Source organism: Carassius auratus, chromosome 41 (assembly GCF_003368295.1).
Source record: "Carassius auratus strain Wakin chromosome 41, ASM336829v1, whole genome shotgun sequence".
NCBI classification, from domain to species: Eukaryota; Metazoa; Chordata; class Actinopteri; order Cypriniformes; family Cyprinidae; genus Carassius; species Carassius auratus.
In genome coordinates, this window is record NC_039283.1 from 5,190,077 (window position 1) to 5,202,854 (window position 12,778).

Consider the following 12,778-nt stretch of genomic DNA (forward strand, 5'->3'; position numbering starts at 1 on the left):
AAATCAAGAGAATGAGAGTAGACTCTGGATTTCTGGGAAAGGTTCAAGTTCAAGAGCTGCAAATAGTATGTGAGTGAGACGGGGGTGGGGGGGTCTTTTTGAGTGAGCGCTATAAAGAGAAACAGCTGCAAGGTGAGTAAACAGCCGCTTCAGGTTGCTTATGTCTGATTTAATGGTTACAGAATTGCTAACCTCGGCTTTGACTCAGTTCCATCCCTGCACGCATGCAGTCCTGCACGGATGATTGCAGACAGGGCAATACCTTTTTGAGTATCTTCACATTTTATTTTATTCTGTGCACTTTATAATTTTTTTGGGTACTGCATATACTTATTTAGCAACACTTTTAGTTTACCAAACAGTAAGAAATTCTTGGAAAAATACTAAATAGAAGCATTTCCACCAGTGGACTTTTAGACCAAACCCAACCAAAAACAAGGTATCAATATATTTATCAATTTGACCAAACTCACAATAAGCACAGAATACTCTAAGTATACTCTAAAAGGTTTGATATGCTTGGTGAGTGAGTCATAGTTACCAGCACGTTCACTTTGCCCATTGGATTAGAACATACATAACTGAAATGCTATTCTGAACACAGCCCCATGGATGGAAGTGCTTTGACCGTGAGGAAATAGCTCTTGAATATTTTCCAGCCAGAAGATACTCCCTTCAGATACAAACAACAGGTGCTTATAACACTGCTACATGTTTTTGTCTCTGTCTAACAACCTTTCCTCTACATTCATCCACATGCCAGGAATGTAGACAGACTTTCAGCTAATGTATTTACAAAGATGTTTCATAAAACAAAACTATACTCATAATACAGTAACTATGGAATTTCACAGTAATCAGACAGACAGACAGACAGACAGACAGACAGATAGACAGATAGATAGATAGATAGATAGATAGATAGATAGATAGATAGATAGATAGATAGATAGATAGATAGATAGATAGATAGATAGATAGATCTCATACAAATGACACTTGATTGCATTTGATCATTACATTTTTTTATTGTATTCTGTTGTTATCTGTAGAACCGATAAATTCAAATAAAAATCAAAAGTACAAAAGCACATAACAATCAACTTCAAAGTGGAATAATCTGACACTAATACTCAATTATATACTAGTAAAAGCTGATAAGATATACGAACAGCTATATAGGCATATTCTATATAATCATATAAATGCATATTCTAATTTCTGTATTCAATTAGAAATACACATGCTGCTGAAAAAAGATTGTAATACTAGACTAACAGCTAATCAACAGCTTAACAAGTAACTCAATATGATATACAATCTTTTTCACTCACAAAACTGCATCATATTTTAATGCATCATAAAAATATTGTTCATAATCTGAAGTTTTTTATACCACAAGCGCTTTCCAATTTGAAGTGTTGACAGAATATTACACCAATATGGCAAAATCAGAAATAATAAAACTCTCTCAGATGCTGAGGATTGTTCAGAATTAAACATGAAGACGTCAATGGTTATTTTCAAGAGGTGAACTCTTACATCAGCAAAAGAGTCCGGCTTCAGATGACTTTAGCAACTTGCAATCGACCAGTTCTTGGCATGACACGGCATTTCATAGTCCACAACTCTAGAGTAAACCATGCATGGTCCATTAGCAGCGTCATTCGGAGATCTTCCTGCATTTTATCTTTTGTTGGAGTTTAAAATTTAGCGACAGCAAGTGAAGGAGAACTCCACGTCCAATGCAGTCTTAGTTTTGCTGTTCAATCACAAGAAAGAGAGACACAATCTTTAGTGCAATCTCAACTAGGGCTGATGCTGTGTTTATATACATATCTATTTATATGTGCTTGTGTACCTCAGTGTATGACGGGGGAGATGGGGGGAGATGATGCTCGCTACTGCGCATGAATATAGGACTGTCATCCTCATCATAATCATCTAGGAGGGGAATGAAGGAACTATCCATGCGATTGTCCTGGGAGATCTCGCTATAGCTGGGTGGACAGGATGGGAGTGACACGCAGGTGCTGGAGGTATTACTGTTGTCCTGGCTGCTCATGCTACTGGTGCGACTGTTCATGCCATTGTAGGGGATCGTCCCGATGACCAGAGGAAGATCTAGGAGGAGCTTCTCACTTCCTGGGATATGCAAGTAGATCTAAGCCGGAGAGAAAGAGACACCATACACTCTTTAAAAAATTAAGGTTCCAAAAGAAGGTTTTTACAGTGATGCCTTTGCAGAATAATTTAAGGTTCCCCAAAGTAAGTGAACAGTTCTTAAAAAAATGTATTCTTAGTGTGAAGAAGGTTCCATCTATGCTCATAAAGAACCTTTATTTTTAAAAGTATAAACCGCAGGTGCCGGTGGAGTATGAAGCATTTGCATTGATTATCAAGGATTTAACTCACCCTTAGACAATAGTCAACATGGATAATGTCACAGCCAAGGATAGTTGGCTTCAGCTTCGGCACAGGAAGTACTCTCCCCCGCCACACATCACACATGCCGGAGATGATGTGGTTTCCTCTGACAGAAATTAGTTTCTTGTGAAACTCTTTGGTGCGGCCGTTCGCCCGGTAAATGTGCTTAGCTATGATGGCGGCTTTAGGAACGACAATCCGAGAACAAGAGTTCTCAAATTGAGCATCGATGCAAATGTCTTCTCCTTCACAGTAACCCTTCCGGCCTATGCAAGCGGACACGGAAACACTGCCATCGGGAATAAACATGCAGGTGACTTTCTTGTGTTTTGCTCCTGTAACTGGATCCTGAGAGTAAGCAGAAGGGGCTGCGTTAGTTTCTTACATTTGAATCATGCCATTTCAAAGAAATGTGTCATTTGTCTGGACTTAATCACCGTGAGCTCTTGGGTGTTGACATCAATGGGTTCCACCACCTCAAAATACTGCTTACATTCTGCATATGGCTGGCTGGATTTCTCTATGACTGCCTTCACGTAGTATTGGACTGAGCCAAACTTTCCCACATAGGAGGAAACAAGGCACCTGGTCAGAAGGGGTAGATCTTACATTAAAATTGTGGATTATTTAAATGCAACATTTGTAATGGGGAACTTTGTAAAGAAAACCCACCCTGCCGGTGGAAGTTCGAACCCGAACATGAACTCGTATCTGTTTCCAGGCCTGAGAGTGATGGGTCCATCTGCATCTGCGAAGGAGAAACATTTGATTCTCATTATTTACTAATGTTCATGTCTATTGAATTTTCAATTTAGATAAGATTTTAATTTTAATAAACAATTGTTAAATTTACATTCAACTCCTACCAACCTCCCTCATTTATTAATTTACCACCTTTTGATTTTTGCTCTATGCACAATACTAAATTCTAACAAAGAGACCAATTAGACACTAAAAAGGCACCAAAATCTAGGGGAGAAAGTTAGTCAGAGCCAACCATTAGAGTTCTTTAAATTCTGCATTATGTTTAAAATAAGTACATTTACGATTTAAAAATTTTTAATAACAACTTATCACTTAGATTTAGTTAATATATTTCAATATAGCAAGTTATTTATTTTTGTTCAACATTTCTTTAAGACTGTTGACGGTTAGATAGCTTTGCAAAAACAGCGTTAAAAGCCCTCCGGAAAATACTGATTGAGTTAATCAAAGCTTGTGTCTCACCTGTTGGCTGATGATCGAGGTGAAGAACTTCTTCATATTTCAGGTACTCAATCTCCTCCCTGCAGTGCATCTTCCCTTTTTTATAATCGACTTTAGCGCATCCGATTCCGAACAGTTTAACTGCGGAGATGTGCACCACCTCGGCCACCTCCACTATCACCCGCCCGGCCACTTTATCTCCGCCGCTGTACGCGCTCTTGTTCGGGTCACTAAACTGAACCTCGAAGGCCTTGGGTTTCTTTGTTAGTACACCCATTTTGCTGTTTTATTAATATTAACTCCAATAATGTCACTAAACGTTTTATTATAGTCCTAAAGGTAATTCTTTCTAATGTAACTGATTTAATAAGCTCACCACTATGGCTGATATTATTAATTATTTACTTAGTATTAGATGCTTTAGTCGTTTGTTGATGATCTGATCTGTCTGTAAACACTGAGTGAGTGGTTTTATAGTTCACACGGCCGCTGTGCCGATGATGCGAGCTGGACACACATGGGCATCAGTGCTGGAGAGCCACATGCGCCTCGTGGATCTCTCCGAGCACGTCTCTCTCATAGGACACACAGGCTGTTTGCGTCCACCCAGGCCAATGAGAGCCCGTCCCAGGCGCGTGGACTGCTCGTGGGTAAGGGGCAGGAGTTGTTGAGGGGGTGGAGTATCAACGCGCACTGGATACTCCTGTGCCCAGCTCCAACACAACATGTTAGAGAATTTATGGCACCAAAAAATGTGGTTTTCTTAGAAGTACATAGAGTTCCATGTAAATGCATTGCGCAGTATTATTATATAATTATGTTACTGTCGAAGTATGACGGTGCTGTCACATTATGTTTATTTAAGGGTATACCATAGTAACAAATGATGACCAGATGCATTTGCCATAGTATTTAAATGGCACCCCATATACAGTATACTTAAGATAATACTATGGTATTACCTTTTGGTAGCTATGTGTCCAAAATATTATTGTATTGCAATAGTATGAAATATCATGAAATATCATGAGTATCATGAAATATCATTTCACAAGTATGAAATATCATGGTTGTGGCGAGTGGGGCGGGGCCGAGAGGCGTGGGAACGAGGAGTGAGGCCAGGTGTAGTGATTGGAGATGAGCTACACCTGAGCCCCACCGCTAGTATCGAGTCCCACGTAGGAGATGGAAGGATATAAAACTGGAGTGACGACCGTGAAGGACGAGAGAGGACCAGGCCTGGGACATTATTTTAATGTGTGTGCTTTTTATTTATGCGCACCAGTCGGCCGTGAGGGGCTGGTGCGCCGTTTTGTATTTATTTTGGATATTAAAGTGCTTTTTGATTGTGCGCCGGTTCCCGCCTCCTTCTTGCCGATGAATATGGAGATTTGTTTATTACAGTGGTGCCGAAGCCCGGGAGAAGGAGGGACGCGCTGCTGAAGATCCCTCGCCACTGTGGTGAATCCGCGGTGCCCTCGAGCAGGCGAGGTATGTTCCGCCAGGGACGCTCGAGGCGGTGGGCTGGAGCGAGTTGCCGGGGACGGGCGAGCTCGCTGCCGACCGCCCACGACAAGGAGGGGCGGCTGCCGTCCGTGAGGGAGCGGAGGAGTCGGCGCCGTTCGCCAGGGGGCCGGAGCCTGCCGCCTCCGTGAAGGAATCCGGAGGGGCAGGGAACGGGGGACTCCTGCCGCTGCCCAAAATCGGAGGAGCCGTCGCCGTCCATCGGGCGGCGGAGGAGTGTCGCGCCGTCCGCCGAGGGCCGTCCAGTGCCACCGCCAGGCACCGCGGAGGAGATCACCCAGCTGGTGGAGGGCCGAGCAGCAGTGCGTCTGGGAACCGGATATTTTTTTTTTTTTTTCTCCTCTCTCCCCTCTCTCGTCCTTGTCGCTCCTCCTTCCATCTCCTTTTCTCTCGCCTCGTCTGTCCTACCCCCAGGTTCCTGCAGGTCCCCGTGAGCGGTCCCCCCCCGGAGGGAAGGGGGGGGGGGGGGGGGGAGTAGAGCGCAGTCTCGAGGGTACCCCCCGGCCTGCGAGGGGCGATGGGGGTATGTGGCGAGTGGGGCGGGGCCGAGAGGCGTGGGAACGAGGAGTGAGGCCAGGTGTAGTGATTGGAGATGAGCTACACCTGAGCCCCACCGCTAGTATCGAGTCCCACGTAGGAGATGGAAGGATATAAAACTGGAGTGACGACCGTGAAGGACGAGAGAGGACCAGGCCTGGGACATTAGTTTATGTGTTTGGCTTTTATTTATGCGCACCAGTCGTCCGTGAGGGGCTGGTGCGCTGTTTTGTATTTACTTTTGATTATTAAAGTGCTTTTTGATTGTGCGCCGGTTCCCGCCTCCTTCTTCCCGATGAATATGGAGATTTGTTTGTTACAATGGTGTTACCCTAGTACATGTCAAAATACCATGGAATTGCCTATGTTCATGGTCAAAATATGTCATCACCCTGGTACATGTCAAAATATCATACTAGTGCAAATAACATGGTATTACCCTTGTATGTTGTCAAATTCCATGGTACAATCCTGATACATGGCTAAAAATTACAATATTACCTTGGTACATGTCAAAAATACCACAGTTTTACTCTGGTACATGGCCAAAAAAATCATATTACATTGGTACATGTCCAAAATACCATGGTATTATTCTGGCACATGTCAAAATACCATGCTATTCAAAGGTGTATGTCCAAAAAATATGGTATTGCCCTGGAACAGGTTAATTTTGTTTAAAAAATTTTTTTATCATATTGTATTTTTGGTACTTGGTGAAAACTAAATATGCTAGAGATATTAAACTGAATGGACATGTACAGTGAAGTACAGTGGTCATCAGATATGCCCCCCCCCCAAAAAAAAACAAGCATGAACAGTCCACATGCTCAAAATGTGTGATGAAGACTAAGTTCATATTGACTGTTCCGTTTGGATGAGCACTGCCATCTGTTGACTGATCCAACACACGTCACTGCACGGGTCCCTACAGAAAGTTTAGGAGGAGTCTGTTTATCAAATCTTCATGGTGATAAAAGCACATAATCAAACACATAATTCATTATGCTGTCTGTCTTTAAGCCTCCATCTCCAGTTACAATGCTGTTTAAGGAAGGGGGACATGCGTAATGCTTGACTCCCTCTGTTTTAGGTGGCTGTCTATATGTATTATCTGTCCTATACACTGTATGAACATAAAACTAGCATAAAAAGAATAGTGAGTTATCTTTTTAAGGTAAGGGTGCAGGGAAAAGTCAGCTTTCAATCACATAACCCAGACCATTATAATATAACATTCAATTTCATACAAATGAACACCATCCAATGTCACTCACGTGTGAAGAACTTAGTAGTCACCAATTTTTGATCATTCACAAGGAATGAAACCTCCATCAACTGTGATCCTCAGAAACTGAAACTGAAGCCTCCACCTCACCCATTGCAAACAATTATTTAACAGCATAAATGATGCATTACTGTAACTTCAATCAACAGATGATTCAGAAGGGTCAAAGATTATTTATGGGAGAAAAATAACAGAAAAAATTTGGATTCTCTTGATAAATTTCCCATAATTTACAAAAAGAAAAAAAAATAGAACTAGTTTGATAGGAAAATAATGCAGTCCTTTTAGTTTAGCTTTGAATAATTCAATTTTACAATAATTCATTAACACACTAATTGCAGTAACAGAAAATGTATAAAAATGTACCATTGCTTACCAAAGATTTTTTTAATGTACCATAAATATAGTAATATCTCATTACCATATTGTATAGCAAAGCAAAGTATTACCATTATTGTATTATGGTACTGACAAATAATTTTTTTGTGGACACAATCCTTTACAAAGAAAATACCATGCTGCAGTAGTAGGCTACTATACTCCTGGTAATAATACTAGAAAAAAATAATGTAAAATACTTTAAAGTAACTTTAGTACTTATGCTGTTTTTTTCTTTTTGTTTGTTTTTTTATAATGTTTGGTTAAATGAATAAACATAACCATTGTCAAACACATTAATAGCATTCTTAAACACATTAAACGTGAAATCCTGCACTTCGCAAAATCATGTTTTACCATGTAAACACAAACATTACATTATATATTGTATTGTTAATTATTAACTACCCATGCATATAAAATATAACTAGAAACTCACTGAATCAGAGGATTCTCTCCTGTATACCGTCGCTGCGATCTTTCCCAGTTATTTGTGTCTCTGACGCGCTCATGTGATGGACTCACGTGCGGTGTGACCCCCGCGCGTCACCGTCCCGCACGAGGGAGACGCGTAAATCACCCGCTGCGCGCACCTGCCACACGCGCACCAGCTGCCGGAGAACTGGTCCAATAGCTCTGGGAGCTGTTTGTCAACACACAAATATGTAACTTTCTAAAGATGTTATGTGTCTTTTATTGATTTATTTAGCTATTTGTACTTACTTTGCAAGGCTTCTGGTGCTCCAGTTAGGTTACTTTTCCTGTACAACAACAGCTCCTTTCTATTGTAAACTTGCAATTTATGATCATATTATTTGAATCTATTATCATTATCATAAACACACAGGTTTTCAGCGCAAACAGCTGAACCTTTACTGCACTTTTATATCTATTCTTCTAGCTATTTACTTACAGCGGTTAATAGTCCGAGCATCTCGCACATGCGAAGAAAATAGGGTGAATACTGGTAAAGTGGGACACTTTCTGATAATTTATATTCTGCATACTTTTTTATTATGATCCAAATGTCTTAGCCGCTCATATGATACTATTCTAAATAGCTTAGGAGCTCTACTATACTATACACAATAAGAAAGAAAGAAACATTAAACACAGGATGGATGACTCTTCCTCAAACACACAATGACCCCAAACCACATTTTTCAAGGCGCTATACTGTCAAACTGGGACACCTTTATTGGAAAACTGAGACACTTAAAACACATTCAGTTGTTATTCAAGTGTAGGCCTTATAAATTAAATACACAATAACAATATAAACAACAACAACAATAATATAAACATCACTTTTTTTAAGAAGGGGTGAAGGTACAGCAAATTCAACCCACCCCCTCCCTCGTCTGCCCACAAAATTTTATATTGGGTTAAATTAATTTCATACAAAAAAAAAAAAAAACCTTCATTAGCATCTCTTCTTGTAGGAATTAACTGATTGCACACAGGCTTAATTTAATTTCTGTATGGTAGGTTAATCTACACGTCAATACAGCCAGTGCAAGTGAACGCCTCCCCGTCTTCAATGAGGCCATTCTCCTCGCCACACGTCTCATGGAACCAGTCCTCGCAAACAATGCACATGATCCAGTCCTCTGTCTTCTTTGGATCATTTGCATTACCAAATTTAGCTTTACAAATATTGCAAATGTCCTGGCCATCCGAGCTTGTACCCTCCATCTTTCTTTTTTTTTTGTGTTTTTTTTTTTTTGGTTTGTTTGTTTTTTGACAAGTGTTAATTGCGTGTGTCTCACGGTGAATGCGTGAGAGCTGGCGTAGTTTAAGTCAGTCTTTGTTGAAATATCTCAGTTTGCCAGTAATACCCTGTCCCAATTTAACAATATGCTATTGGCAAACTGGGACAGTGTCAAAATCGCATTAAAAAAAAAAACCCATGAATATTAATATGAATGTGATTTTAAAAAATTCTCATTCACCATTAAATCCTAAAACAAAATATGTAACAATTACAAATGATCCATGAGTTGTTTTATTTTTATAACTTTAACATTATTTACCTCAGAATGCTATGTCATTTTACTTACCATCAGAGTTCACTGCAAGGTTGTTAAATATGAGGTGCCACACCCCGGAAGTGATGTCATAGCCACAGAATTTTTTTTTAATTTTTCATCACATACTTGCTACTGATGAGCTCAGTGTTGATTTTTAGTAAAATAAACATATCCATGTAAAGATATAAATTATTAATCTTAACTGTCCCACTTTACCCATTGTCCCACTTTACCAGTATTCACCCTAGTTTTAGTTTGCTTCTGCGTTACAAAAGTTGGAAAGCCTAGCAATCACAAGAAAACATCTACATAACATCAAAACATTCACAAAAACATTCTAATGAAAATCCAAAGGGCTTTAAAGGGGTCTAGTTGAAGCGAAGGGGCTGTTTGTGATTTCCCTGCCTCTTTTCTTTGTTTGGTGTTAAATGCGTGTCTTTGAGGATCTGTTTGCCCATCTCTAGGCTCATTAAGCGGGCTTCCTACTTCCAGGACGCTGCAAAGAGCCTCTCTTTCAATAATTTTGGACGCTCAAATTGCACTTATTATATTTGCTAGTGTTCAAGTAAACAGAAACGAAAGCTCGGATGCACCCGGCAGGTGGCGGTGTTGACCAACGCGGAACGAGCGTGCGCAAAAAGAGCGAGTTAGATGCAAATTACACGAAATTTTGCTTCAGAATAACTGTAAACACTGGAATAAATCGCGGGCACCCGCTTTTTAACTATTATAAGTATTTATATATATATTTATGTATGTATGTATGTATGTATGTATGTGTATGTCGTTAGATGTGCTGTGTGTGTGTGTACTGCCCACTGATGCATGCATTGCGTACTTGTTTGGCTGGCATCTTCAGTGCGCGCATGCATCAGAGTGTGATAGCCTTTAGTGTGATCTAGGACTGTGACAGTGTGTGTGTGTGTGTGTGTGTGTGTGTGTGTATTTGAGTGTGATCTGCTCTGTTATCTGCAGTATGCATGCATGCATCAGTGAGTTTCAAGCTCTTTGTTGGCTGGATGGAGGCGGGGCCCTGTGCTGCGCGGCCGCAGGTCCTTTTGTGCCCCTCACATTTTGGGCAAAATCAGAACCACAGAGCTTGCAGACGCGCCAAAAGCATGAAACAGGACTATATATATATATATAAAAAAAAGTGATTCAACATAGCGTTTGGTTTAAGGAGCTTTTGTGAAATTGTAGGTGAGTCATGTAGGCTACTTCTTGTTGGGCCAGGAGAAAAACTTTTGTATTTTATGATTATTATCATTATTTGTTGAGGATATTAAGTTAAGTTACTTGTTCTCTTTAACAACTTTATTTTCTTCATTGCACATAGTGTTATCTTTTGTGTTCTGATAGACTATTGACTGGTCAACAGATTACTCCGTTACTAAGCAACCGGTCTCTGGAACAGTGATTCTCAACTTGTTCGTCAGGAATACTTGGAACGATTACGATTTCGCGTTTTTAAACTTAAAAAGCAAAAGAAAACATAAGTTAAACGTAAAATATTTGTCTGTCAATATTATATATTAAAAATATCAGTAATGCCATTGATGCCCGAACTGCATCACAACTTGAGCAAACTGAACATTAAACTCACTCCAAATTGCAACAAAATGCACAAAAAAAGAAGGGGTAAAAAATATATATATAACTTTTCCTACACAATATAGACTTATTCATATTTACGCAAGATGTCCTGTTTTAACATGCTTATATGAGATAACATGCTTATAAGAACATTACTGACTGATTGTCTTTTAAGTCAAAAAAAAAAAAGGTTGTAAAACTTTGGTGGTAAAGTTCTTCCTAGTCATAATATTTTAGAAGATACAAACAGTGTTTGGCTTTAGTGGCCTCGTGGGCTCCAAAACCGACCTGCTGCCTTATCCCTCACTACTGAATTAAAAACATTTACCTTTTTTTATTTTAAACAAGATAAACTTTGAAGTTAAGAATAACCTTTTTTAGTGTTTTAAATGTAATACATTACAAATTATCATCGAAAAAAAAACTGTATTTGTGTTGTAGCTCTCTGAAGAAGTCTGAAGTCTTAAAGAGAGTGTGTTTATAGTCCTGCGGTCTGGCAGGTGTGGGATGTTGTGCACTGTTGTTTAATCTCCCGCCAATATTGCACTCGTCCCGGCCTCCCTGACCACGAGGAACACGCGACTCCCCGCTGCAGTCTCCCGCCACTACAGCAGCTTACGAAGAACTCGACCACTAGAGCGGCGCCAGACTGCAGGTGTATATATTCAACACCACTGTGAGTATATGGCTATTACTAGCTTACATCAGTATGCATCGTATACTCTGTACTTTTTTGCACTGCATACAGTATTCCATACAGTGTGTACTCATGGTGTTCATGAAATGTATGCAGCCAGAAAATTCACATACTGTGTTTGAGAGAATACAAACAAGCTATTCCAAACATAGATTTCTAATTTGAGCGTATTTGAATATCAATTAATATATTCAGATATAATAATGTTTATGTTTAATATAGTTTTATTTAAACTAATGTTAAATTGATATATTTCTATACATATGCCCCTCATCCATCATTAACGGCATACAGAACAGGAGAATTCTGGGGTTGAAATATCAAACGTAATAATTTTGGTATTTTTAGAATTTATTCTGTTTTTGTCATTTATTAATAATGATTATAGAACCATGGTACTGTTGGGTATTTGTTGTGTTCTAGAAAATACATCAAATCCCTTTATTTCAAGACATTTGTTAATGTAAACACATGCTACAGGACTCTGTCAAACATACACTCATACTCACACATTATACGGCCCCGCGATGACACATAAATACATAAAATTTGAAATAAACGTTTTTTCTCTCCTTTCATTCAGTTTCCTCATCCGGAGTGACACAGACGCTGGGTAAATCTCTCATCTGTCCTGGTTGTTGGGCCCCTCGCAAGCAGGAGTTCTGTGGCACCACGAGGGGTTTCATAGGGTCTAGAGAGAGAGACGGAGGGCATCTCACTCCCCTCACACCTTTATGTGCATTAGAACCTGTTTACGGTGTGTAGTGAAGTCCTCTGGAACAGCATCTGGAAAAGATGTTACACTTGCTTTGTGAGTGTGCTGTTTTTAGTGTTGTAATGCTGAGGGGTTTTTTTTGTCAATAAACAACTTTTAATCAGAATTTGTAGATTTTTGATTTCTTAAAGACTTTGTGAGTCTGGGGATTATGATATAAATATCAAAGAGTGGATTAATCTTTACCGTTAAAGCGGTAGCGCAGATTGGACCAAATGATGTTCTCTTGAGAGATGCAGAACACACCCAGACGCCCCCCTCTCATACTGGTGTCAATCACAACATCAGAGTCAGCCACCATCTCTGTGCCTTCATACAGCTTC

At 39.8% G+C, this 12,778-nt stretch overlaps 1 protein-coding gene and 2 long non-coding RNA genes across 3 annotated transcripts; 1 reads left to right on the top strand and 2 right to left on the bottom strand.

The window, feature by feature from the left end:
• Positions 1 to 1,008: 1,008 nt before the first annotated feature.
• LOC113059877 (thioredoxin-interacting protein-like) lies at positions 1,009 to 4,410 on the bottom strand. Its single transcript, XM_026228536.1, has 6 exons — positions 3,655 to 4,410; positions 3,100 to 3,175; positions 2,865 to 3,012; positions 2,416 to 2,775; positions 1,862 to 2,164; positions 1,009 to 1,762 (listed from the first exon to the last, which is right to left on the bottom strand). Exons 1-6 carry the CDS (start codon positions 3,908 to 3,910, stop codon positions 1,754 to 1,756), a joined length of 1,152 nt encoding a protein of 383 aa, XP_026084321.1. The 5' UTR covers positions 3,911 to 4,410; the 3' UTR covers positions 1,009 to 1,753.
• Positions 4,411 to 6,021: 1,611 nt separating this feature from the next.
• On the bottom strand, positions 6,022 to 7,842 carry LOC113059623 (uncharacterized). The gene is made up of 3 exons (XR_003278109.1): positions 7,800 to 7,842; positions 6,972 to 7,067; positions 6,022 to 6,622 (listed from the first exon to the last, which is right to left on the bottom strand). It is a non-coding gene; the product is annotated as an uncharacterized LOC113059623 (long non-coding RNA).
• Positions 7,843 to 11,553: 3,711 nt separating this feature from the next.
• Positions 11,554 to 12,561, top strand: LOC113059878 (uncharacterized). The gene is made up of 2 exons (XR_003278171.1): positions 11,554 to 11,659; positions 12,264 to 12,561. It is a non-coding gene; the product is annotated as an uncharacterized LOC113059878 (long non-coding RNA).
• Positions 12,562 to 12,778: the final 217 nt, after the last annotated feature.